Source organism: Phaethon aethereus, assembly GCF_964289735.1.
Source record: "Phaethon aethereus genome assembly, chromosome: 4".
Taxonomy (NCBI): Eukaryota; Metazoa; Chordata; class Aves; order Phaethontiformes; family Phaethontidae; genus Phaethon; species Phaethon aethereus.
In genome coordinates, this window is record NC_138578.1 from 75,191,737 (window position 1) to 75,215,482 (window position 23,746).

Genomic DNA, 23,746 nt, shown 5'->3' on the forward strand with positions numbered 1-23,746 from the left:
AATGGCATTTACACTTTCAATTTTTATTGTGACTCTTACTAGAAGCACGTTAAGTTTTACTCAAATAGATTTACATTCCCAAGACAAGTATAAAGCAACAGTCTAAGTAATATTTCAGCCTTATAAACAGAGGTGGAATATATTCCTGAACTGCAGTAAAAAAAAGGTAATAAAAAGCATCACAGATACATAAAACTTAACAAGAATTGCTTACTTTGCAATAACTGAATCTTGCAAGGCATACCTATTGACATAGATCCTACTGTATGCCTATATATGTTTATGAGGAGCCCAGAATTTTTTGGCCAACAGCATTTAACTGAAGCTGTGCATATACCCTGAATACTGTCCCATCCCAGGCAGGGAAAGCAAAGAGGACAGAAAAGCCCCAGGTATCAGTTACTTCATTACCAAATCTCAATAAGCAGTCCATTGAATGTAGGAGGCATGCCAGTGCTTGCTTGTAATCAAAAGCATCTTAACCCAAGAAAGATATTTAACATCTAAGAAACTTTTCATACAGACACCTTCATCAGGAAGCACTAGTCACTCACCTATGAATGGACTGGATTTCCTTAAATACTGATCATGAAAATATGCCCTTATGAAATGCTGTGTCTGATCTAGAAGCCCTGCTGATTAATTAACGCTTGATAAGCATATAGCCAGCTCTTACACCTGGTCTGCAGACTGTACAACTGAGTGTGCCTCCTAAACAAACCAGAGGTGTTAACTAGCAGAACAAGATACAACCCTTCAAGATCCTGGTAATTTACCCCGAGTAGATGACCAGTCCTGTGAAATACTGACACAGATGATCTCGTATCAGCTAGTAACCTCCATGCCCACAAGACTGCTATGTTATACCCCCCCTACGTGAGCATCTTTTCTAGTCTGGCATGTAATAAGCACCCTTGGAACTAATCACAGCACACCAACTATGTATTTTGAAAAAGCCAGAGATATACAAAAGATTTAGTGGCTTAAAGAAGGGATGAGAGAAAGGGTGGGCACCCAAAATCTAAGGAAAGCTGAGATGCCAAAATGCCATTTCACATTTCTTCTTCAGGAAGAGAAAACAGTGAGGTCAATGCTCTTTTGTAAAGAAACCCTGGCAACACCTTCTTTACTGCACGCAAATGATTCTCCACTGGCCAAATGATCAGGGGACTATGCTGATCCCTGCTTCTCCATGTGAGGCCTCTCTGATAGAACATTCCTCCACCAATTCCCAATAGAAAGCACATTATCCTCCAGAAAAATTTCTTGGGAAAGGCTACCTAATTCTCTTACTTCAAGACCCAGAGAACTCAGCAGTAAAATTGCAGGAGTCCATGAAAACACATGTAATCTATGTTTATCAAAGAAAAAAACAGGACACACACTATATAAACTAGAAACCATGGAACAGGAAGCTCGTGCTGAACCTCTCCTTTCAAAAAGGCTCATGTGAATTAATCTAGGCAAATCCACAGTTTACGTGAAACACCCTTAAAGGTATCTAGTGAATGCTGATGTACCGGAAAAGAAATTCCTGCAGGAAGAGATTCTGACTTCGTATTTAAGCCTTGAAGGTAGCTGTCACAATGAAGTCCCACAGAGAAACACCTTCTGCTGCTCAGACTTTAATTGCAGTAGCACTTCAGAACAACAGATAAATGAAAACAATCCAATGCTTTTGTCAAGAAAAGACCGTTCTCATCTCTGCAGACTAAGGCAATATAAACAGTCTTGATACAGCCAGGATTGCTGGAGTAAGAGATGCAGAAAAGCCTTGTCAGAAAGCATGGAGATGACAGAGGGATACAGTATTGGTGACAGTGGTACTGGGAAGTCAAACACAGATCACTGAGAAAACACACAATTGAACAACATGCTGTTGAACACAGCAACACAACTACCTGCTGGGGGGGGGAGGGGGAATTTAAAAAAAAAAAAGGCTTTAAGTACCAACCCAGTTTCATGTAAACCAATTAGACAAGTTATTCTGAGGGACCTTAGACTTCTTTCTGAGTCCAGCGACAATTAAGCTTTCTTGCCCTTTCCTGCTCTCCTTTCTAGCATCTACTATCAAAAGGAGAACTCATCAGAAATGTCTTTATTCACTCTGAGCAACATCTCTTGTGACACGTTTAATCAAACTGCTCTTGTAGCATGGAAAAATACCCAAGACAATACTTCTAAAACACATGTATACAAAGCATAAATGTCTCTTTGACAGAAGCAAGATTGAGAGGTCAACACAAACCATCCATGACTATACTTCAAAAAAGTTCAGACTTAGGATAAAGAATAAAGTTTCCATGTATTAATACCTCTTCCCTAAAAAAAAAAACCAACAAAAAACAAAAAACCAAACACTTTGCAGGTACACAAATTACAAGCAGAGCAACCTTACTACCAAAACATACATTCTAAAGCCCCAGGAAATGCAGTATGCCATCAGACCTACAAGCACATAGCAAGGAACTTTGCTTCTTTTGCTTTCTCCAATGAAAAGATTGTTTAAAACTCCAAATTAAGTTATATGTGCACTGTGGAAAGCATGAAGGCACCAAGGCTTTAATTCGCTTGTAGGGCTGTGAAGACAGTAGCAATGCCTGATGACAAGTGAAAACAGTACTATTCAGTCATAACATCAGCATTTTCATAGGATGCTGTCATTTTGCTAGGTAACCAACAAGCAAGCAGATTAGGATAGTAATTCTTCTGACAAGCAAGTTATGACAGCAGCCTGCTCAATCAACAATACTGTTTTTCAAGACAGAACAACATGGATTTTTACCTATTAAACTGAGGAAGCAGCAAATATCTTTTTTTGGCAGATGCTGTGGTTGCAAACATGGGGTTTGATTTCTCCTTTAAATTACAAAAGAAAAGTTAAACTCTACCTTAGCTGTGACACCAACGTTGGCAAGCTATTCTGCAGGAGTGGCTCAGAAAATACCAGATTTTCAAATAGATGCTTATTGTGCAATTCCCACGTCACCTGAAATTTCTTCAGATGTTCATTTTCCTATAATGCAAAAGCAACCAGAAATAAGCCAGGGTTGGGGGGTGTGTTCCGTCCAAGGCAAGAATTAAAACAAATAAATAAATAAATAAATGGTTTCTAACCTACAGGCTGGATTACCCATCTCAGATCTTACCCAGTTTTAACACCCAGAAACTCACAATTTAAGTAATTCTTTAATGACTCAAATAACCATAGCTTCATTTCTTGTTTTTCTAAATCGTCATGGATTAGAGAAAAATAGAAAAAAAAAAGACTATGTTGTTGAAATCTTCCATTAATTTATGCATTGAAAGATGTCTTTTATGATCTGAACCAGTTATTCTCAAGTTTTCTTGTCAAACAGTTGTCTATCTCTGATTATTTTTCAGTTCTTTGAAATTATCTAGTAACAGACACAGATATGATGGCAAGCTATAATCTTTGTTCAAAACTGGCATAAAGCAAGTAAACAGTTCTCTCCAAGCTTCACAAATGAAGTTTTCTAAATAGATAAGAGACCAACAGCTTACTACTCTACTAAGCAGAATGTTTTTCTATTTGAGGTTATTTGACACATAATTTTATAATTTCAAGGCCTAAAACCGAGATCTATTATTATCAGAACATAAGAATCAAAGGCAGGTGTAGTATTTTTTGAAGTGAGTAAGTTTTCCCCACATATAGTCAGCAGTACGCAGGTTTTCTATACCGGGACTCCCCCTCACAACAAAATTAAATGCAAGCTATCAGATCAGCAAGTGAGCCCTATGCCCTATAACTTCAAGTACCCAGAAATACCAAAATACTCTGGAATGTCAAAGTTTTGTTAAGCATAATGGGTTAAAAAGCAAATACGTATTTAATCAGACCTAAACACAAGACTATCAGTATTCAAAAAAAGAACCAAGTTTGGAGTTTCATTATTATTTAAGAAGGGTAGGTGGATTTTTTCCACAGGAGACACAAGAGACACTAACCCTTTCACTTTGAATATTATATCTTTAAAATATTTAAACTTTCCATAGCCTGCTAATAATTTCTCAAGGGTCAACACTGAGAAAGGTTGATTTCCTAAGCAATTTCCATATTATGCTGTGAACAAACAGTCAACACTTGTCTACAAAATCTTGTATGTCAGATTGCACAGAGTACGATATTTCTCACAAAGAAATACCAGGTAAGTTTTCCCTTCTAGTCTGCTATACAGAAGAGTCCTCCAATACACAGTACTGACCACAGACTCTCCAGCTTGCTCTCAGTATAACCTGTCATTCCCTGGTGGGGCACAAGGCTTTAGTTCCTCCTCTTGAACCTTGCTAGTTAGCTGGATTCCTTTGAAAGGAAGGACAACCGTTCATAATTTCATTGAGAAATCAGTTCCTCACAGGTGAAGGTTCAAGGCATTACATGCCTGCGTGCAGCATGTTACGTGCAAAGATTTTACCTTTATAAGGAAGGCTGCACTAAGTTTAGAGATCTTGACTGCCTTTTAGGTGTTTCAGCTGAAAAGATTCCGTCTTCCATAGTGTGCTGGTATCTTGTCAGTGTACATGGTTGTGTTCTCTCAAGGCTAGTGGCCCTACTACCTGTACTGAAAGCTGTGACATACTACTCCATTTAATAAGAAGATTATTTAATAAATCTAAGAAACGTATGACAAGAGACAGTATCCTACATTCTCACGTTTCAGTTTCTGAATGTCAAACCTAATTAGAAAGAAGTTTTCAGTACTTACTGGGCTGCAGAAGAGAAAGGACAAGAAAAGGCTAGGTTATTTTGTGTTTTCTTATGTTTTGTTTTTTAAAAAGAAAATAACAATTTTACTTTAAAATTTGTCAGAAAATATGTAGATTAGGGAGTTCAAGCATCTTTCTGGCGCGTCATGGCCATTATCTCAATCTCTCATACCTGCTAAGTTTTCATGATTACTAGTTCACAATAATAAGTAGGGTAAAAAATATTAAAAGATTATTTTCTTATCAGCTATGTAATTCTGGCACTAATGAGTTCATTATCAGCAGATCTACTTTGAGAAACCTAACATTTGTACTGTAATCCATCTACTTTGTGGCTGAACAAATTTCTAAGTTCCAATGCAAATCAACCTGAAGAGCCATCTTCTCTCAGGTACCTTGTTAAGAGACTTGATTACTATTAAAAGCAGCCAATAAACTAGAGACTGCAGTGACCTCACGTCTATATCTACGTGATAAAGCTGGGGAAGACAATACAGACAACAGCAAACACAGAGCATTGACAACAGAACTAAAAGCATCAGATAGGCTCAAGTTTCTTAATAGAAACGTCTTCCTGCTTTGCCAACTCAATTTTACTAACAGCTCTAGCTCAGTAAGGACAGTCTGCTTCCCTTCCATTTAAATCTTTCTCACCTGTGGCCTGTTATTGCCTATTCTTTTCCTTTCTTTATAAACCTAGACAGTCACTTTCATCTAATTGGCAATAATATCCACATTTACCAGTATATCCACTTTTTTTTTCTTCACTTGCACAAAGTTTACACAAGAAAAGGGATGTACAGGATAAGAACATTAACAAAGAATGTACAGGAAAGGATTATTGACAAAACAGGATTAATAACCTTCTCACCCCTTAAATAGAATTACAAAATTTGTTTACTGTATTACTCAACTCATGGTGGACAGTTACTTGAGAAGAGATTTTTAAGGCTATTGCTTATTTTCTACCTGACAATATAATCCCAAACCTAACATCACAATCTGTTGACAAAAAGAACATTTAAGAAAGAACAAAAACTTTAGAAATAATAAATAATATAGCAGATTAATCCCAAGGCAATTATCTTTTCAAGTAGCCATTCTTGCTGATAAGGGAAAAGAAAAATTGAACATTGAAACAATCTAAGTTAGCGCTACACGTAGAAGTTTGTGTCCTTTAAACATGGCTGTCAAGAGACCATTAAAGATTAACGAGGAAATGTTTCACACATTTTCAAAGGCATTATCTAAAATTTTGTAGATCTGCTTAAATATTAGTTTCAGAGTAAGTACCACAAACAGCATCCCACCTTTTTTTTTTTACAAACAAAATGTAATTTCATCATTTCACTGTAAAGATACCTAGTCTACATTTCTGAATAATTAAATCTGCGTTTTCAGAATATCCCTCTCTCCAAGCATGCACACACAAAAAACTTACATTTTACAGCCACAGCAGACACCTGAAAGAGCCCAGAATAGCTCTGCTAGCATTACCCCTAGCAAATAGAAGCATATAGGTTATTTTTCCAGTCTTACCAGAGTAACTAGAAAGGCGCTGATTGTACATGCTGCCTGACAGAGTGCACTGTATTCTTCAAGTAGGAGTGAGATGAACTGATGTGCCTGTGGTGGCCCCTGTATTGCTAAGGTTGATGCAACTTTAGATCCCAGTGACAAGTGTCTGAGCAGACGAACCTTCATTTCAAGCACATATTCTCTAGCTTGCTGTTCCAACCGTTGGTAAAGCTGATATGGATCTCTTTCACAAAGCCTGTATTTTTAGAATATTTGTGACAAATACAAAAACCAAACATGTAAACAACAGTTTTTACTTTCCTAAAAATATTTAGCAGTTACCGTCACTGTCATCAACAATAAACAGCAGCTAGGGTTTACAGAACTACCTGGGAGAGTAGTCTGCCAGAAAGTCTGGGAGAATACAGCCCAGTTCCCCAGTTCCCTACTTCTACACTGTGGAACTGAGCTCCTGCGCAGCTTTAGAACTAGGATGCTTGCACACCTGAGGAACAAATTATTTTAGGACCTCAGTATCTCGCTTCAACTTGTGAGCTGAGAACCTTTACCCAATTTGCATACAACCCTACTAACACCTAGACTTTTCAGACAAGCTTCTTTTCATCTTCTCCATGTTCCTATATACAGCCCTAACAAATGTCCCAGTTGGAACAGCCAGACCTAGGCCCTCCTGTAGAAGGACAGGCCTCCACTTCAAGCCATGATGGATGGTACCTGTTAGGCAGCCAGAACATGCCTAAATACATACTAACCAGACTGGACCCAGTGATTGCTCTGGGGGACCCTTCTGCTGTTGAACGGAACTGAAAGACATTTCATACAATTACCAAGCTTTTAAGAGACTCATTCATGAAACTCCTTCTCACTTTCATTGAGAGTTTCTTACCCCAAGTTGCAGATCTTCTGTACAAGGATATTTTTGCATCTTATATTAAAGCTGTGCCACTGCATAGCAGAGGTGTGGGATTCACAGCACCGCAAAGAACATCCTTCAAGTGATATGACTTAGGGCACTCTATTGTGTTAGCACCTAATCTGCAATAATTACAAATGACTGGTGTGGTTTTTGGGGGGGGGTTTGTTTTTTGTTTGTTTGTTTTTTAATTTAAAATCCAGAATAGGGTCCAGAATTTGGGAATCATTTTTCCCAGGGAAGCTCACTAATATTGAAGCTCTAGAACCATGTCGCCCTCCATGCACTCTATTCAGGCACTCGATATCTGCAAGACTTGTCACTGTAAGGAACAGCTTTGAAGAGGGGCAGGGCTTCCTGCTAAGGACAGCATACAGCTGGCCAGGTCTGATACTCTTCTGGAAGTGAGACATGGGTTTGAACCACCTCACACAGAAGGAAACTGAACAGAATGGCTGCTTTGAAGCACTCTAGAGTGGAATCATACTATTTAAAGTCCTGTGCATGGAGTTTAAGCACTTGCCTCCAGTTTTTCACCATGCAGGGAGATGAGTAAGAAGAAAGGGATTAGAGAAGTACTTAAGAGTTAGATGAACAAAAGTCTGCTGCTATCTCGTCCCTGCTCTTCCCTCATCACTCACAAAATAGAGTGCTATCATATTGCCATAAAGTGCTCCAACGTACAGTAGGGACAGTACTTGGCACCCCTAATTTTCAAGCAAGAAGACCAGACAGTCATCTCTTGCCAGCTGTGTCTAACAGAGCTGAGCATGGAATTAGGAATTTCTGCCTTTTACACACAGATCTACTTGGCCACAGTGTGATCTTTGGCACGCTACCTACATGATGTGTATGTATGTTTTATTTTGCTTTGTTTGGGTTGGTTTGTTTCATTTTTACACTTTCAATACCTACATTGACACGACATTAGCACCACAGACTGGACACACTGGTGTCTACTTAAACACGGTATCCTAATTGTATTTCATACTGTGGAGACCATAAGGAACTTGAGTGAAAAATAATCACATTGACATTTAAGGTTTCCCTCTTTGAGATCCTGCTTCTGCCTTTGTATTTTAATAGTCTCTCTCAAAAGTAAAAAACAGTTCTAGAAAAATCAAAGCTCCTAAGTACATATGAAAAGTACACAGTATGTGTTCCAATTTCCAATATCTTTCCATTAAAGAGAAACTGCATAAAAATCAACAACCATTTAAGCTGTGATTCAGTTTTAATTACCTACAAACTATGCAACATTTAAGCATCTTTGATTTGAAATCCTACATTACATGTTTTGATCACTTAAAGTGTGACTAATAGGGAGGCATACTATATTACTCTACATTTACACAACTCCTGTTCAAAACCAAACACTCAGTTTTTATATAACAGAAGTGCCATAAGCTTATTTAATTATCTGTTACAGCTGATTCAGGACTAAAGAGCAATGCTAGATGACCACAATCTTTCAAAAGTTTCTTTGCCTCACCAGAATTTAGCTTCAGCTAGAACTTCCACATAAGAACTACAGTTTGTCAGACTAGTCACACCTTAATATTAAGTATATACAGAACCAAGGAGAGCAACTATCCCTTGAGCACACATTCAGTTATACAGAAACTGAGATGAACCTCCCGGAGCACTTTAAGGACAGCCACACTACTCTCAAAAGGAAAAAAACCCACAATTGAGGATCTCATTAAGTACATCTTCAACTTCATACCTAGAAAAGCTACATTTTCTTCTAAAAATGAGAAACTTCTAAAATGAGAAAGTAGTTCTTGGAATCTGCCCTCATCTAGTGATCAACGACCAATATTACTTTTTTTTTTAAAAAAAAGTCTCTTCTAGCTGTTACAACTACGACAACGTAAGATTTTCATGTGAGCCAATTCAAACTAAACAGTGTCTTATTAACAATCATCATCTCACGGTCTTTTGAAGATGATGATTTTGGGACCCTTCCATAATTATATATTAATATTCCTACTGCAAACAGCATACAAATTTAATAGCTTCCCATGCATTCAATCTAGCATTTAAAAAATTATGCAGGATATAGAATTGAGTGTTCTGACTTTTCATTCTAGTGGAGAGGCAATCATTCCAAGCAACTGGACTTACAGATGGTAAATAATGTTCCATTAAAAAGCAATATTCCACACTACTTAAAAAACAATTTTAAAAACCCTCTTAGCAATTAACAGATATTTTTCAAGTGATATACCTATCCACCAGCTCTTTCATTCCTTCTTTATCTGGTACCAAAGATTGGTCTTGATCATCTGCCAAAGGGGTCCCAGCTTGGCGATATATACACCGAACCATGTATCTTACTTCTGACCAGTAATTTTGAAGCTGCTGAGGTTCACGTTCAGGCTCTGCTGAATTTTCTCTGCAAATAATGACAAAAATAATTACTCTTTACATGTACATCTCATAGGTGTCTTGATTCCTACTGGACTGAAGATGCTTTTCAGGAAAAACAACGTACATCTGAAAATGCCTAGAATAAGTACATGCCTAAAATAAAGTATATAAAATTGGTAACTGCTGCCATCCATAAGTTACTGTTATTGTCAGATAGCCCATTTAAAGAGTTTAAGCACACACCAACAAATAAGCTACAACACTGCCGACAGTCTGACTACAGGCATCATGCCGCTGAGTTTGAATTCAGTTCTTACCTGCGCTCATTACAGGCCTCACAGTTGCATGCTATGTCTGAAGGAGAGGAATTGCTAAGATCTGCAGCAGGCACTGTCTGTGCACCAACAGTTATTCTTCCTCCTCCGACAGATTCCTGCTGTGACCCACTGTTTCCAAGAGGCATGTGCAAAAGGAAATCTTGGCTCTGAAAGGAAAAAATACAGGTAGCCTTTCGTTTGTAAGGTAGAAGTCTGAAATGTTAATAGGTAGGCAAATATTAATGTGGCAATTCTTAGTGCTGAATGTATTCTGGGAGGACACCCAGCCAGGCACAAAGAATTCACCTTCAAAAAGCCTAATAAATGGAAGAGATGGACTGAGAACACCAATTATATAAATGTAGTTTCGTTTCTAATAACCAAAGTACGTTGGTTATAATTATCACCTTTATGTATTCCAGCATAAACAATGAAAGGAAGGCTTGCACCATCCGTGATTAGTCATAAACTAGTAATGTATCTTCAGTCTCTATTTGACAGTATGTTTGACTTTTGTAGTTCAACAACCCCTTCTAGCAAAAAGTATAAAATCCCCTTGTTTATAGCAGTCAGGCATACTACTTCGTAGTAATGGATGTTAGAAACCTGCTGTCATTAGGAATAGATGCTCTCTCCTGCATACAGTGCTGCTCAGTACTACACACCTCTCCCAAGGCTGCTGGTATTTCGGTCTCCAGTTTCTCTCCCTTCTCTGTGCTCCAGCCCCAGTACATACTATGCTTCCCTCCTGCACCCTCCCCAGGCTGCCACCACCTTTCTGTGGCATCAGGCAGAGACCTCTCCCACAGTAGGTGCATGACTGAAGGGGTTTTTTTTGTGCTTCACCGCAGCTCCTAGAGTAGGATGCAGACAGAGGTCAAAACAAACCTGCTACTGGGTATGGTGCTGAGGCAAACCAAACTAGGTAACGAGAGCAACCGCAACCTGAACACAGGAGCATCTATAGCAAACCACTTATATTCTGGCTTGCAATGACTGATAACAGATTTTTTTTTAGCTCATTTTGGGTTTTTTTCTCCCATTTTGGTTTCTCTAATTTGGCCAGACACCTAAATAATTCATTTGCCTTTTTAAGTCAAGCTTCCCAACTTGGAAAATCCTTTTGCTGTTTGCTTTTAAAAATTCCTCTGAAAATAAGAATAGAGTTGCCAAATTAACAAAATGCTGTCAATTTTTATTTTACCTGGAGTATCTAGAACTTCACAAAATTTTTAGGAAGCAAATCCTGCCTTCCTTGTACTTGTAGGACACTTATTTTCTTTATTATTTCATTAACCAGCTTGAATATGTCAAAAATTTTGACTCAACTGAACAAGTTCAGTCTTGCTGTGCTTTGAACTCTCTAGGATATGTTTACCATCAGAACACCAAAATAATTCCCTTAGTAAAATTAATCAGAAAAGATTACATCTAACTCTTGTTAACGGCAAGAATACCAGTAAACACTACTTGTATACAAGTGACATACTTTTAAATTTTCCTTACAAAAAACTATGCTAGCTGTGCTTTTAACATGAATTTAACAACATATGCTATACAAAGACAGTCTTTCATCACACTGATTTGTTTACTGAAATAAAAATCTGTATGTGCCTATGGGCATGTGCACAGTCCGTTACCTCTCTACAAAGAGATGTCAGCTGGAATCGCAGAACAGAATCATAGAGTCTATGATTCTATTCTATGATATAGTTCTATAGTGCTTCCAATTATCAGAAGCATGTGGCTTCCCAGATCAGTTGTGAAGATTTGGTTCTGCAGTATAGCATCATAGTTTACTTCTAATGGGGTTTTGCTGGATCTGTCAATGAACTTTTTGTAACTTTCTGCTACACTGAGCATACCTCTTAAGCGAGGTTGAATTCTCATTTGAAAATACATTTTAATGCATAATTTAGAAAATAATCACAACTTGAAATACTAGCACCATGTATTAAATCAGTATTTGCAGTGCTACAACAAAGAAGAAGAAATTGTTATATGCATACTATGTAAAGTTGTGCTTCTCTATTAAAAAAATACAGGACAGAAAAGATGACAAAACTAAGAGACATGCAGGAAGGTGGCAGTGCAAGTGCAGTGACTCAAGAATGCTACTGAAAGAACAGGGGAAATTCAGACAGTTTACCTCACAAAGGGGAGAAGTACACGTGAGCAGACAGAGAAGAGGAAAAAAGTGTAATGATTGGAGTTGCACTGGTAAGAGTAGAAGAAACAGAATTTAAGTAAAGGGGAAAAGGACAAAGTCTGAGAGCCAATAAATTGAAAGGGCAAAAAGCCATTAAGAAATAAATCCAAGCCTTGCTCTACTAAAAAAAAAAATCCAAAACTCAAGAATCAGAACTCCCCATTTTTGGAACATCTTGCCTGATCAGTTTAGCTCACAGGAAAACCAACTCAAAATCTCCTAAAATACTTTCTAGGTATTTACAGTTTAAGTGGTTCCAATGCACAAAGTGGCATTCAGCCCATAACAACATATCTTCTTAGTCTACTGAAGTAATTCAACTTACCACAAGAGATTGCTCTATTGTAGCATGCCTCTCCTCCTTTTCGACTGTTCTTCGACAGTCTGGACACACCCACAGTGGAAGATGCAGCATATTGTTTGCTTTTGGAGATGTGGAAAGTGCTGTTTTGCTAGAATTTTTTATCCCGCTCTCTGAAAGCGAAATATCTTTTCGTTCACTTCTACAAAGAAGACAATGCTCGCCAGTTGTATATGGTGCCCTTTGGCCCAAGCCAAAGGTAAACGGTGTCTACAAAGAAATGTTTTGATAGATAACTGGTTATTTACACAATATGTACCAGAAAAACCTATTCTGAGCTTTTAAAAAAACAAAAAAAACATATTTTAACAGTCATCATTAAATGGTGAATATTTGGAGTGTCCCAAGATCAAACACAATAGTCTTATAGCCACGTGGCAGACAACTCTGATTATGAATACACTTCCATTTAAGAAGTACTGTTTTCAGGGCATATGAACTACAGCTTTTCCCTCTAAAATAATTCAGCCTAGATGTAATAATCTAGTAAGTAAAATAAAAAAGGAACAGTACAATTCCTTTTACTGTTATCATTCTTAGAGATAAAAAGGAAAATAACTGCTTTTTCAAGTTCTGTGTCACCTTTTTTCAATACTAGCTGAAACAAAGACACTTTCGCCTAAGCTTGATTTAACAAAACCAATCAGTAGGGTCTTAAAAGCCACTATCAGCTATTGAATAAAGTAGACTTGGCAACTTATGATGACAGGCCGTTTCAAAACTTACTTTCTCTTCCAAGATGCTACTGTGCATGAAATTATGGTTCAGCCATGAAATGCTGATTATTCACTAAGACCGATGCTCAAAAACATGTCATGCAGCACAAGCCAAGCAGAACCCAACTTTACAAGACATAATATATAAGACAAAGATATAATGAATGGAACAAAACATCTTGTAGTGGCAGAATCACAGATTTGTCTGATGATATTACAGCTACTAGCTCTGCTTTAATTAGCAACATATTTTATGTAAGCCTCAAAATAGTTAAATTCTTTCTCAAAGGAAAGCCAAAATTTAAATAAGTCATTCAAGCATCCCTCTAGTTACTGCTCCAATCTCAATCCACTAACAAAAATACTGCTTTAAAGATCTTGTAGGGCTGAACTGCACAAGCACAGGTAAAAGGTTCTTTCAGCCAAAGGACTAGTTCAAGTTATAACACAATTCACTAACTCTCTTCTTGTCTTCACAGCAACAACCAATCAATTCCCTATTGCTGACATCTGAAGAAAAACAGCACAGCATTACGAACTCTGATTTTTGTGTTCTTTGCATTTATAAAACTGACAGACTCAGCAATATGGAAAGAAAAACTGAGAATTCTAGACATAAAAAAAAAAAAGAGACACATACTAGATTCATCTCCACAAGTATCTTCTTATCTTTCAGAAGTTCATGAGAAATTCAAATTAATTAGACTTACTAAGAACAGCTAATCTTTTTACTCACTGATGCCACTTCAAGAATTCACACCTGACAAGAAAAAGAACACAATTTCTCCAGGTGTCTACTGCAGGTTTTCAGAAACTGTCCTCAGGAGGGAAGACTTGCTCTGCCTCCTGAAAGGCTAGAGCCATCCCCTTATTGACTCTGCAAGCATGGACAGATTTCTCAAGTTAGACACTCCTCTTGGCTGACCTGCACTCAACTGCAATCTTCTTAATGCCTAAAAAACCCTGCTTGCCCTGAAAGTCTCCTTGTCAAAAAAAGATTTTTTTGAAGCCAGATTAAGTATCTGTTGGAATGACGATGACATCTTTACAGCAATTGCAGGCAAATCCTTATGATCATCATCTGCAGGACATCTTCCAAGAAGAAGGAAAAGCAGAGGACAAAAATGTAAAAGTTCAGAAGCTAAGACAACCTGACACTTACTCTTTTGCAAAGGTAAGGGTCATGACAAACACATCGCAGCCATGCGATATAGAAGTTATAGAAGTTAAGACTGATGTGTGTAATTTGCTTAAAGTTGCACCATGATTATTAAAAAAGCGATGGCAAATACAGCAGGAACAACAATCTTAATTCTGGCCAACTCACAAACTCAGTAAAATCCTAACAGTCTCTTAACTGGGCCCATACTTATCACAGGTTTGAAGTTCAATTGAAAGTACCCGATTTCTAGAGCACAATGGAAATCAACTGCTAAGAACAAAAATTTCTAAGCATTTTATTTCTAACAAAATTGACAGTCCGAACCTTGACAAAATCTACACCATAAGCATCTCAGATTCCCGTTATGGCTTTGTCATACTAAAATGAAGCTATGAACTGCAGTTTCTTATTTATTTAAAAGATGAAGAATGCAGTGACTGTTCATGCAACCATTTCAACAGCAGCAATAAACTCTTCCTGGATTAGATGAGCTTGGAATTAGGTCATATATACATTTGTAAGTGTCTTCAGTGGAATCACAGCAAAGTGTACATTTTGAGAAAAGCAAGATATTTTTCCACCAGTCAAGCTTCAAAAAATGTGTGATGCATCTCTGCAAGAAAACACCCAATCTCACTTTCTCTCTGAAACATGTTCAGCTATAACATTCATAAATGAAAGCTGGAAGTAGGACAAGCTGGAACAGAAATAACTGTATCTATGCTATGTATTTAGATTTATTTCCAAGAATAACTTTATTACCATAAAACTGCAAAATTTTTTTACATCTATGTCCACTTTCAAGCTTATTATAACAACAAAATTCTACTTCAGAAATAGTAGCTTTCACTGCTTTTTAAAGCTTGAATAGTGAAGTCATCAAAACTGAATTCAGTTAGCCAAGTCCCAAACAGAAATCTTTTCTAAGAGTTTTCTCTACTACATATAATACTGTTTAATAACTTGTCCTGTTAGTAAATAATTCTACCATATACACCCACATAATTTGGCTGTACATACCTGAGAAACACCAGTGAACTCTGATCCAGCAGAACTGTCTGTAAACTGTGTACCATTTAGCGAAACCTGGAAAAAATTAATAGTACATTTGTTACAACAATTGAGTTTAATGCTACACGAGCATTAAAAAAAAAAATTAAACAACAAAAATCTTCCCCTGCATCTGAGGGTTGATAAAACAGCTTTTGAAACTTGAATGATTGTTTGACTGCAGATAATGGAAAGCCCCCTTTCTTTTGTAACAAAAGTTCTACAGATGCAAAAGTTTACAATTTATGTATTTTAAACTTTTGCACTACAGCTGTTTTATTAACAATGCAACTCTGAGATGAAAGAATTGATACAGGAAAAAAAGAAAAGTCATAAGCAAAACAACATTTTTCTTCTTGTATTTGAATGTTGCATTTAGCTTTTAAACTTCTATTGTGAATCAAGACAATTACCAAAGATTCTTGAGTTTTGTAAGCTGAATACAATACTGCTTAGCAAAAATATGCAGTGTTAACCAGGAAGACTCTTCCACAGCAAGCCTCCAAATGGCATGCAGCTATTCTGCTGCAGCAGCCTTCCTCCTGCCCAGGCTATAATTCATACAGAAACCTCTCAGAGATCTCTTCTGTACCTTGTTTCTCCACAAGTCGCTCTTACAGAGACTACACTAGATATCAATGAAGTGCCTTTCACAAGCCCCAAGCATTTTTATATAACATTATTTGAGGACAATAAAACAAGAGTAAAGTTATGACAGCATACAAATTCAAGCCAGTGACAATAAAGAGCTCTAGATGACACAAACTTGAAGAAAAGGCATTTGATTTTATTAAAAATGGGAGAGGGGAAATAAAGTCAGTCAATTATTTTAGTCTTTATTTTGCTTTTTCTTGAGTACTGGTTTCTCTCTTGAATTTCAGATATTATTTACTTCATGCCTCTGTCCACCTTTCACATGGTTTTGCTAACCTTTTCTTGCTCTCCATTCTTCCACCTACTATTGCCTGATATTAATACTTCTAAGACTACTCTAGAGACTGCAATAAAAAACAGCCTGCTTAGTGTAGGAACACTCACATCTTGTGTGTTGGATTTACAGAGTTCAGAAAATAGTTTTAACCTGCCACCAAACCAGAAACTCAAACTGGAGCCTCCCTCCAGTACAAAGCAGCATCCTTCAGCTTTACACATCCACAGGATTACCAATTGCTCAGTTTATAGAGCCAGTGATATTATTGCAAAGCCACTGTCTTCAGCTGGATTTTTCAAAGGCAAAGTAGAGGATAACACAATCTTCAAATCATTGCTAGAGAAGATACAAATAAGAAACCACACAACTTCACTTACATACCTTATGCTAACTTTCAAGAGTAAGTATTTAAGAAAAAACCCTCATATGCAAGTCAAGTGTCTCAGATCTAAAAATCACTGAAGGAAAAAAATGCTGATGTGGTACAAGTTCCCTATTTTTATTCATCCACTTTCCAAAAAGTGGAAAAAACAAAGAGTCTTTTCAATTAAAGAAAATCTTCTTCACCAAGAAAAGAAATGCTTTGGTACTGGAGATCCACTAGTTATTGGCACACATATGCATTCAAGAAGAAAGAAACCAGTAAGAAAGTTTAGAATGAAATTGGTACCTGCAGCTCAAAAAAAAAATTTTTTTTGGAGCAAGTTCAAAAAAGACAAGCTTATCCAAAAATATTACCTTTTCATTAAGAGATTACATCTACCTTCTTTACATTCAAGACAGCGATAACAAGAAATGTATGCCATCCCATTTAAACATGCAGATGTTGAGTGACCAAGCTGAAGGCAGTCAGAAATGTCACAAAAACAAAGACAAAAACAGTGGGAGGTTTCTGTTATACGCTAAATGTCACAGGATGCCAAGACAAAATACTGAACATCAGGAGCGACTGCTTCATGGAACAAGTTGTCATGCTACTAACAAAAGAAAAGGCAACCTCTGATCCCAAGCACTGTGCAGAATTTGGTTGAAAATATTAGTGCAAACCCGCAAGAATTTAGTCGTGAACTAAATATCTGCAGGAGGAACAAACACCAAGGAATTTAAAGAAAGGAATTAGACAAATAGGAGGAAACTTAAAGAGAATCATCAAAAATTAAACGTCTGTAGGCAATGAGATTTAAGACATTGTATGTGAGGCCTAGAGCAAATATAAAAAAAAAAGTCACAAAAAGGACTTAAGTGGGGGTGAATAATGACATGACAGGCAAGGGAAGGAGATGGCTAAATAGCATATTAAAGAAAACATTAGAAGAATCTTGTAGAAGTTGTCCAAATGGGGCTTGAACAATAGCAAGCTAAAAACAGAGAAAAAAAATATAATGAGACAGTCTCACAAATAATTTAAGGAAGTGGGTGGGGGGGAACCATAAAAACTATAACTAAATCCTTTTTTGAAGGCACATGAGGAGCAAGGAAGAGTAGGTAGCCTGTCAGGGTTGGTAAAGCTAAAGTAGGTAAACAAATAGATGCATTAAAATAATGCTCAAACAAGCTAAGGTCATGGCAGAAATACCATTTGGTTTTGGTTTTTTTTTTCATCTTCATGTTCACTATGGAGGAGTTTAAAGATATTCTCCCAATGAAAGGCTTCTTTATGGAAGACGCTTTAGAAGATCTGTTTCAAAGCAAAGCACTGCTAGGAAAAAACTATAAAGCAAATGGACAACTCAAAAATTAGCAAACCACTAAGAGCAGATGACATTCAGCCAAGAGTCCTAAAGAAGGTCAAGGATGTTATGGTTGCACTAATAATTTCAGTATGTTAATGCTTGCTTTATATACCACCAGTACTAGAGGAGCAGAAGATGATTTAAAAAAAAAAATTATTTATTATTAAGCTTTCAAAGGAGATCTAGGAAACTGCAGGTACCCAAATTCTGAAGCACGAAAGTGCTGAGATGACTAACGTTAGTTAACTAACAGCACTAAATTCTTCATGTTACTAAGAGTCTGGAGAATGGCTGAGGGACCTCACAACATGTAGCTACTGGGCGCTATGTTGACAGATAAAATTCTGTGTGCAGAGATTTAAAGTAGAAGTGACAAGCTAGACAGCTGTCACTGTGGGACAAACCCAACTTTTTAAAAAAACAAACAAACAAACTTATTTTTACAGTCCTGAGTATCCTTGTTAATGATTTTTATGTTTTATGTTTTAAAAACTTATTTTGTGAAGATAAGTGCCAGAAGGAAGGCTGACACAGATCAGGAACATAGGGATCTCTGCATGCACTCTTCCCCATAATATTAAGGGGGGGGGGGGGGGGAGTCTTTCTGTTCTTTCTTTTCCATTTTAAATAACAGAAATTACTGTTTTTCTTGCAAGCTGCTGTCACACTAATTCACCCTCTCTAAAATGTTAATTTTCTGGAGAATAGGGTATACACCATCTTGGCACAGTATAATTCATACCAGAAAGTATGACAAGCGTGAGAATCACAGCTTAAACAATACTCATTGATTCTACCTGAATGACCTTGAAGAATTAGTTGAGCAATTAGAACATAAACACTCAAAGACTGCCATAATTTCCTCTAATAGCCTGTCACAATCAAAATCAGACCTTCAGTGGGCTGAGTGACATATTACTAGACAACACACCCCCATGCTTCTCACAGTTGATGCCTGGTGAAGTCACACAACCACCACGAAAGTGAGAGTGATGCAACATCTCAAGAGAGCTCAGGAAAAGAAAAGCACAGGAAGAAAGTTTAGATTGACTCATCATCACTGAACCCTAAACAGTTCAACAGAAATCTGATGCTCAAAAAAAAAAATGCAGTATTTTGTCAAATTTCTCCTGGGGCAAAACAGCTAGAAAATATTGCACTGATTTTCTCAGGCGTGTTAGGAAAGATATAGACTAGAAAAAAACCCCAATGGTATAAAGAGATGATTAAGGCTACACTTTATTCTACAAGGTCCTAATATAAGAAAGGTATTCCATACTACTTGAATTAATTCCCTTATTTTTATATAGGGAGGTGAAAAATTAGTTTGTTGAAGCATCTGAAACAACACATTTTCTCTAAGTGTCTGAGTAACACTAAAGAAACCTACTACACTTAACCCTGGCTACGCTCCCCCAAACCCACCAAGATGTCTTGTCTATGCCACTTGCTCTCCTGCCTACACTTTTTGTGCGAAAACCCATTTGCCACAGCTGTTCTCTACTAAGCCTTCCCTCAGGCGCTTCCAGTCAGTGAGCGCACTGTGACATTGCTCCGCAGCTTCACACAGCAGCTCCGCCTCACTTCCCACCACTGTTGCCCAACGCCGTTTGGGAGGCAGCAGTCTCAAGTCGCACTGGCTGGTGAGGACCTCCCTCCCTGCAGCCCGAGTGAAGCTCTGACTTGGGTGCTCTCCAGTCACAGGCTGAGCTGTTCCTCTCCTCTCCTCTCCCAGGCACAGCTAAATCGGTCACAGAACTGCTGCTGGCAGATGAGTGACGCTTACAAAATCCTAAGTGATTGTCAGATACGAAGAAATATTTCTTTATGCCTTCAGTTCAAGAGATAAGAAACTATCTGATTTCAGTTACTGAAAATTCAGCATCCTTCCCTCCCTAATCCCAACTGATTTAAGGATAAGCCATTGTGGAAGTCAAATGCACGGATGAGGGGAAAAAATGATGATAAACGCATGAGAGAGAGGTTCAACAGTAGGTAACAAAAAATCTGATGCAGGACATCTCTGGACCAGTAAGACCAGGAAAGGCACACGGGAGGACGATTATTCTATACATGCACCATAGTTCTCCATTCATCTAGTATCAAGCACCATCAGACAGAACAGCATGCTGGCCAGACCAAACCAGCACAGCAAGGTTTTGGGGTTTGTTGGCTTTTAAGACTGCTCCTGACCATTGACAGTAGTGACCACAGTCTCTGCAGTAACAATAGCCTCTTCAGGAGGTATATTACAGCACTGAAGAGATATTACACTGTAAAAACTAGCAGTAAACTATCAGCACTTATCCCTTCCTTAAACTCTTTTTAAGTCCACATTATACCTAGTTAACATCTGGACAGTCCAGTTTTTCAGAGGAAGAGCAAACTGAAACGCATCTACTTGGCAGTGCCATCACTTTTGCCTATGTGATTTCATGTGTTTCAACACCCTGATTATTTTAATCTACTGTACTTTAAAAAAATCCATGAACATTTTTTAAGGCATTGGAAGTACCCATCCAAGAGACTAAGCAAAGTACTGTCTGGTTTCTCACAGAAAAGGTTGTACTCTGGACAGACCAGTTCCATGCACCACATGAAAGTGAGAACAAACTCAGCCACCAAAATACCGCAAGCTCTGCAAGGTATCAACTACTGCAAAAAAAAAAAAAAAAAAGGCAAAACAAAGCAGAACATTACCTGCACACAAAAACCAGTGCATTCCATCTTTTTTTCATTAAAGTAGTTGTTGTTGTTAAGGGTGGTCTAACACAGAAAGAAACGGTCCAGGGAGGTCTTGGAATCAGATGAATGATCACCCAGAACTATATTCAGGAATCCTCCTGGAGAGGATGACCACCTTATTAGTGCAGCTACTGGAATATTTATGGTCAATATCAACGTGGCCAAAAAATGTAGAAGTGTCCGCTGACACAACATGCCTGGGCCTGCTGCACTCAGCAAGGGGTGGCTGGGCTGGCCCAAGGCAACTAATGGTCCCTGACCACGGTCAGGGTTATGAAAACCTGACACAAGGTGGAAGGTGAACAGAATTTTTTTTAATAGCAGGTAAAATATAAGTGTAAAGATTTCTTAGTTTTCATTGTTAAATAACCCCCAAAAGTACTAGAGGTTTTGCAGTAAGAGGACATGCCCTTTTAGAAATGCAGACTAAAATGTTATTTTAGAAAAGATTAAATGTAAGAGTTTTCTTCCTAGCACTGGAATATGGAGAATGCAAAATTAACATGCTCAACAACAGGCAGGGAAATAACTGGCAACACATTTCCAGGTTCACTGGCAAAGCAACGCTCAAGAAACTCACGCAGCTGTCAGAGTTTAGTATTATTTAGAGTAAAAAAAAAATTCTATCTATTATACAAAATTTAATTCCAAAGAGCTTTTAAGCAGTAACTTGGAAATTGGCAAATGTTAGATTGGCAACAGTGAAAAGGTTGGAGGTACCTACTTCCAAACGTAGTCATGGTTTAGTGAGCTACAGTAGTGAAAACCGCTTTTGGAGAGGGACAGGTTGTATATAAATAAAGACCTCCAAATAGTTTTATTAACTATAATGATAAAAGATGAACATAGTACTCCACTCTGATTTAGAAGCAGGAGTGTTTTGCTTAAGAAATTGGCGTTATAAACATTTAAATTTTTCATGTGTTAATCACACATCTCTAGTGACACTGAACAGAATGCAGTTATACTTACACACTTGCTTGCCAGGGTGTCTCAGTATTATAGAAGAGACTCTGACAGAACAAGTGATTATTAATCATCTGCAAACATCACCAACAGGGAAAGCTGTGAATGTTTCTACACACAGATCCTTGCTTTTACTAAGGATGCCAAAGGACCAACTAGAAACCAGCGAAGGCAAAGACAAGGTAATAATAAATAAAATTCAAATATCCAGATTAAGGCAGCCAACACCTGATCTGGCCAATTGATTAATTTTGCAGGCTATTAATCCATTTTACCAAGCACGGTAAATTTGGGCATTAATACTCACAAACTCCTAAGATAATCCTTCCCAGCCCAGCCTGCATTGTTCTAGTGTAGTCCATACTCTTGAAATAGGAAAACTTTTCAACACAGAAAAACCTATCCATAACAAGTCAGTCATGCAACAAGTCAGTCCCTTGGTACTCCTTTAAAAAGCTACTGGACTACATGCAATTTCAGAGAACCCTTAAATCTTTACGTCAATTAACAGAGATATAGAAAATCAAAGGCTGTGGAAGAACAAGCATTCCAAGGAGTGTCACGAGGCTTTTGTGACTCTCTTGATAGCCAAAATTTGAAATACAAAATCTGATTATTACTCTCAAATGTAGATAAACTACCTGTTAGATCTCAAATAACTAAGTAGCAGGAGAAGGAGAAGTTGCCAGAAGCTGAACAACAGCCAAGAGTAAAGCGTTAGTGAGAAACCTGGCAGAGGCTTCAGGTGGCAGGAAGCACATCAATACAGCTAATGTGTAGACTCAACCCATATTTATGCTGGTATCTAATACACACAACACTTATGCTCAATAACTATCGTACTTAACAGAAATCATTAATATCATACCAGAGAGCTCAGTCAAATATACAACCTTACCACACTGTTCTGAAGTAAAAGCAAGCCAAAACTCCACTCTACAGGCAAGGAGCTAAGCACATCGTGACTGCACACCTGCCTCCTGCTCCAAGAGGATTTCTGCGGTAGCACGTTTGCTGCAGAACACCATGTTAGCTGTGAGTTATATCAACTAGCTATAATAACCAACAGCATGTTACTAAAACTGATTGATGTATGATCTTGTGTATATACATTTGGATAGGTGTTGTGGGCTTATGCATGGCGACATGCTTTGAGGTGCTCCAGTGTGACTTCGTGCACAGCCATGGGTGTTTGGAGGTGTACCTTCTCCAGCTTGGACTTATCCTTGGGCCACAATCCCTTCAGAGGTATACCTGCTGCGGCACAGACATAACCGTGGCCACAGACGCTTTGGGGTGACCTGCTCCCCCATATGGACTCATCCACAGTCCCTTTGACTCAAGATCACACCAGAGTTCCAGCCTGTCCAGTACAGCAACACAGAAAGAGCAGCGATGCCCTGGCCATCTGCCAGCTCAAGCACATCGCCATTGCTGTTATCAAAATGTTCCCAGGCACAGCAGAGCAAGATGATAAGCAGCACAGCAAGCAGCAAAAGCAAAAAGCAGCCACTAATGACCACTAGACACTAACATACAGTAAGGCAAGCAAGGCCCACAGTAAGCACAGGAGCCTGCTGATTAATAGCTAAACAGCAACAACACCTATAAATTCAATCTAGCACATTCCAATCAAATCTGTTGTTATCTCAAACCCTTCGAGCCCCACATTGGGCATCAAAAAGGACTGTTGTGGTTTAAACCCAGCTGGCAACTAAGCCCCACACAACCTCTCGCTCACTCCCCTCACAGTGGGACAGGGGAGAGAATCAGAAGGGTAAAAGTGAGAAAACTCGTGGGTTGAGACAGTTTAATAGATAAAGCAAAAGCTACACACACAAGCAAAGCAAAATAAGGAATTCATTCACCACTTCCCATGGGCAGGCAGGTGTTCAGCCATTCCCAGGAAAGCAGGGCTCCATCACGCGTAACGATCTCTTAGAAAAATAAAACACCATCACTCCAAAGGTCTCCCTCGTCCTTCTTCTTCCCTCAGCTTT

The 23,746-nt window shown here is 38.1% G+C and overlaps 1 protein-coding gene across 1 annotated transcript in view; it reads right to left on the reverse strand.

The window, feature by feature from the left end:
- FAM193A (family with sequence similarity 193 member A) overlaps positions 1-23,746 on the reverse strand; it is a gene marked incomplete at both ends in the record, with an annotated part of 84,374 nt that overhangs the window by 34,804 nt on the left and 25,824 nt on the right. The window contains 6 exons of the mRNA XM_081999465.1: positions 2,892-3,016; positions 6,271-6,505; positions 9,414-9,581; positions 9,874-10,040; positions 12,408-12,653; positions 15,342-15,407. Of these exons, the coding sequence (XP_081855591.1) occupies positions 2,892-3,016; positions 6,271-6,505; positions 9,414-9,581; positions 9,874-10,040; positions 12,408-12,653; positions 15,342-15,407 (1,007 nt within the window). The remainder of the gene's footprint in view (positions 1-2,891; positions 3,017-6,270; positions 6,506-9,413; positions 9,582-9,873; positions 10,041-12,407; positions 12,654-15,341; positions 15,408-23,746) is intronic.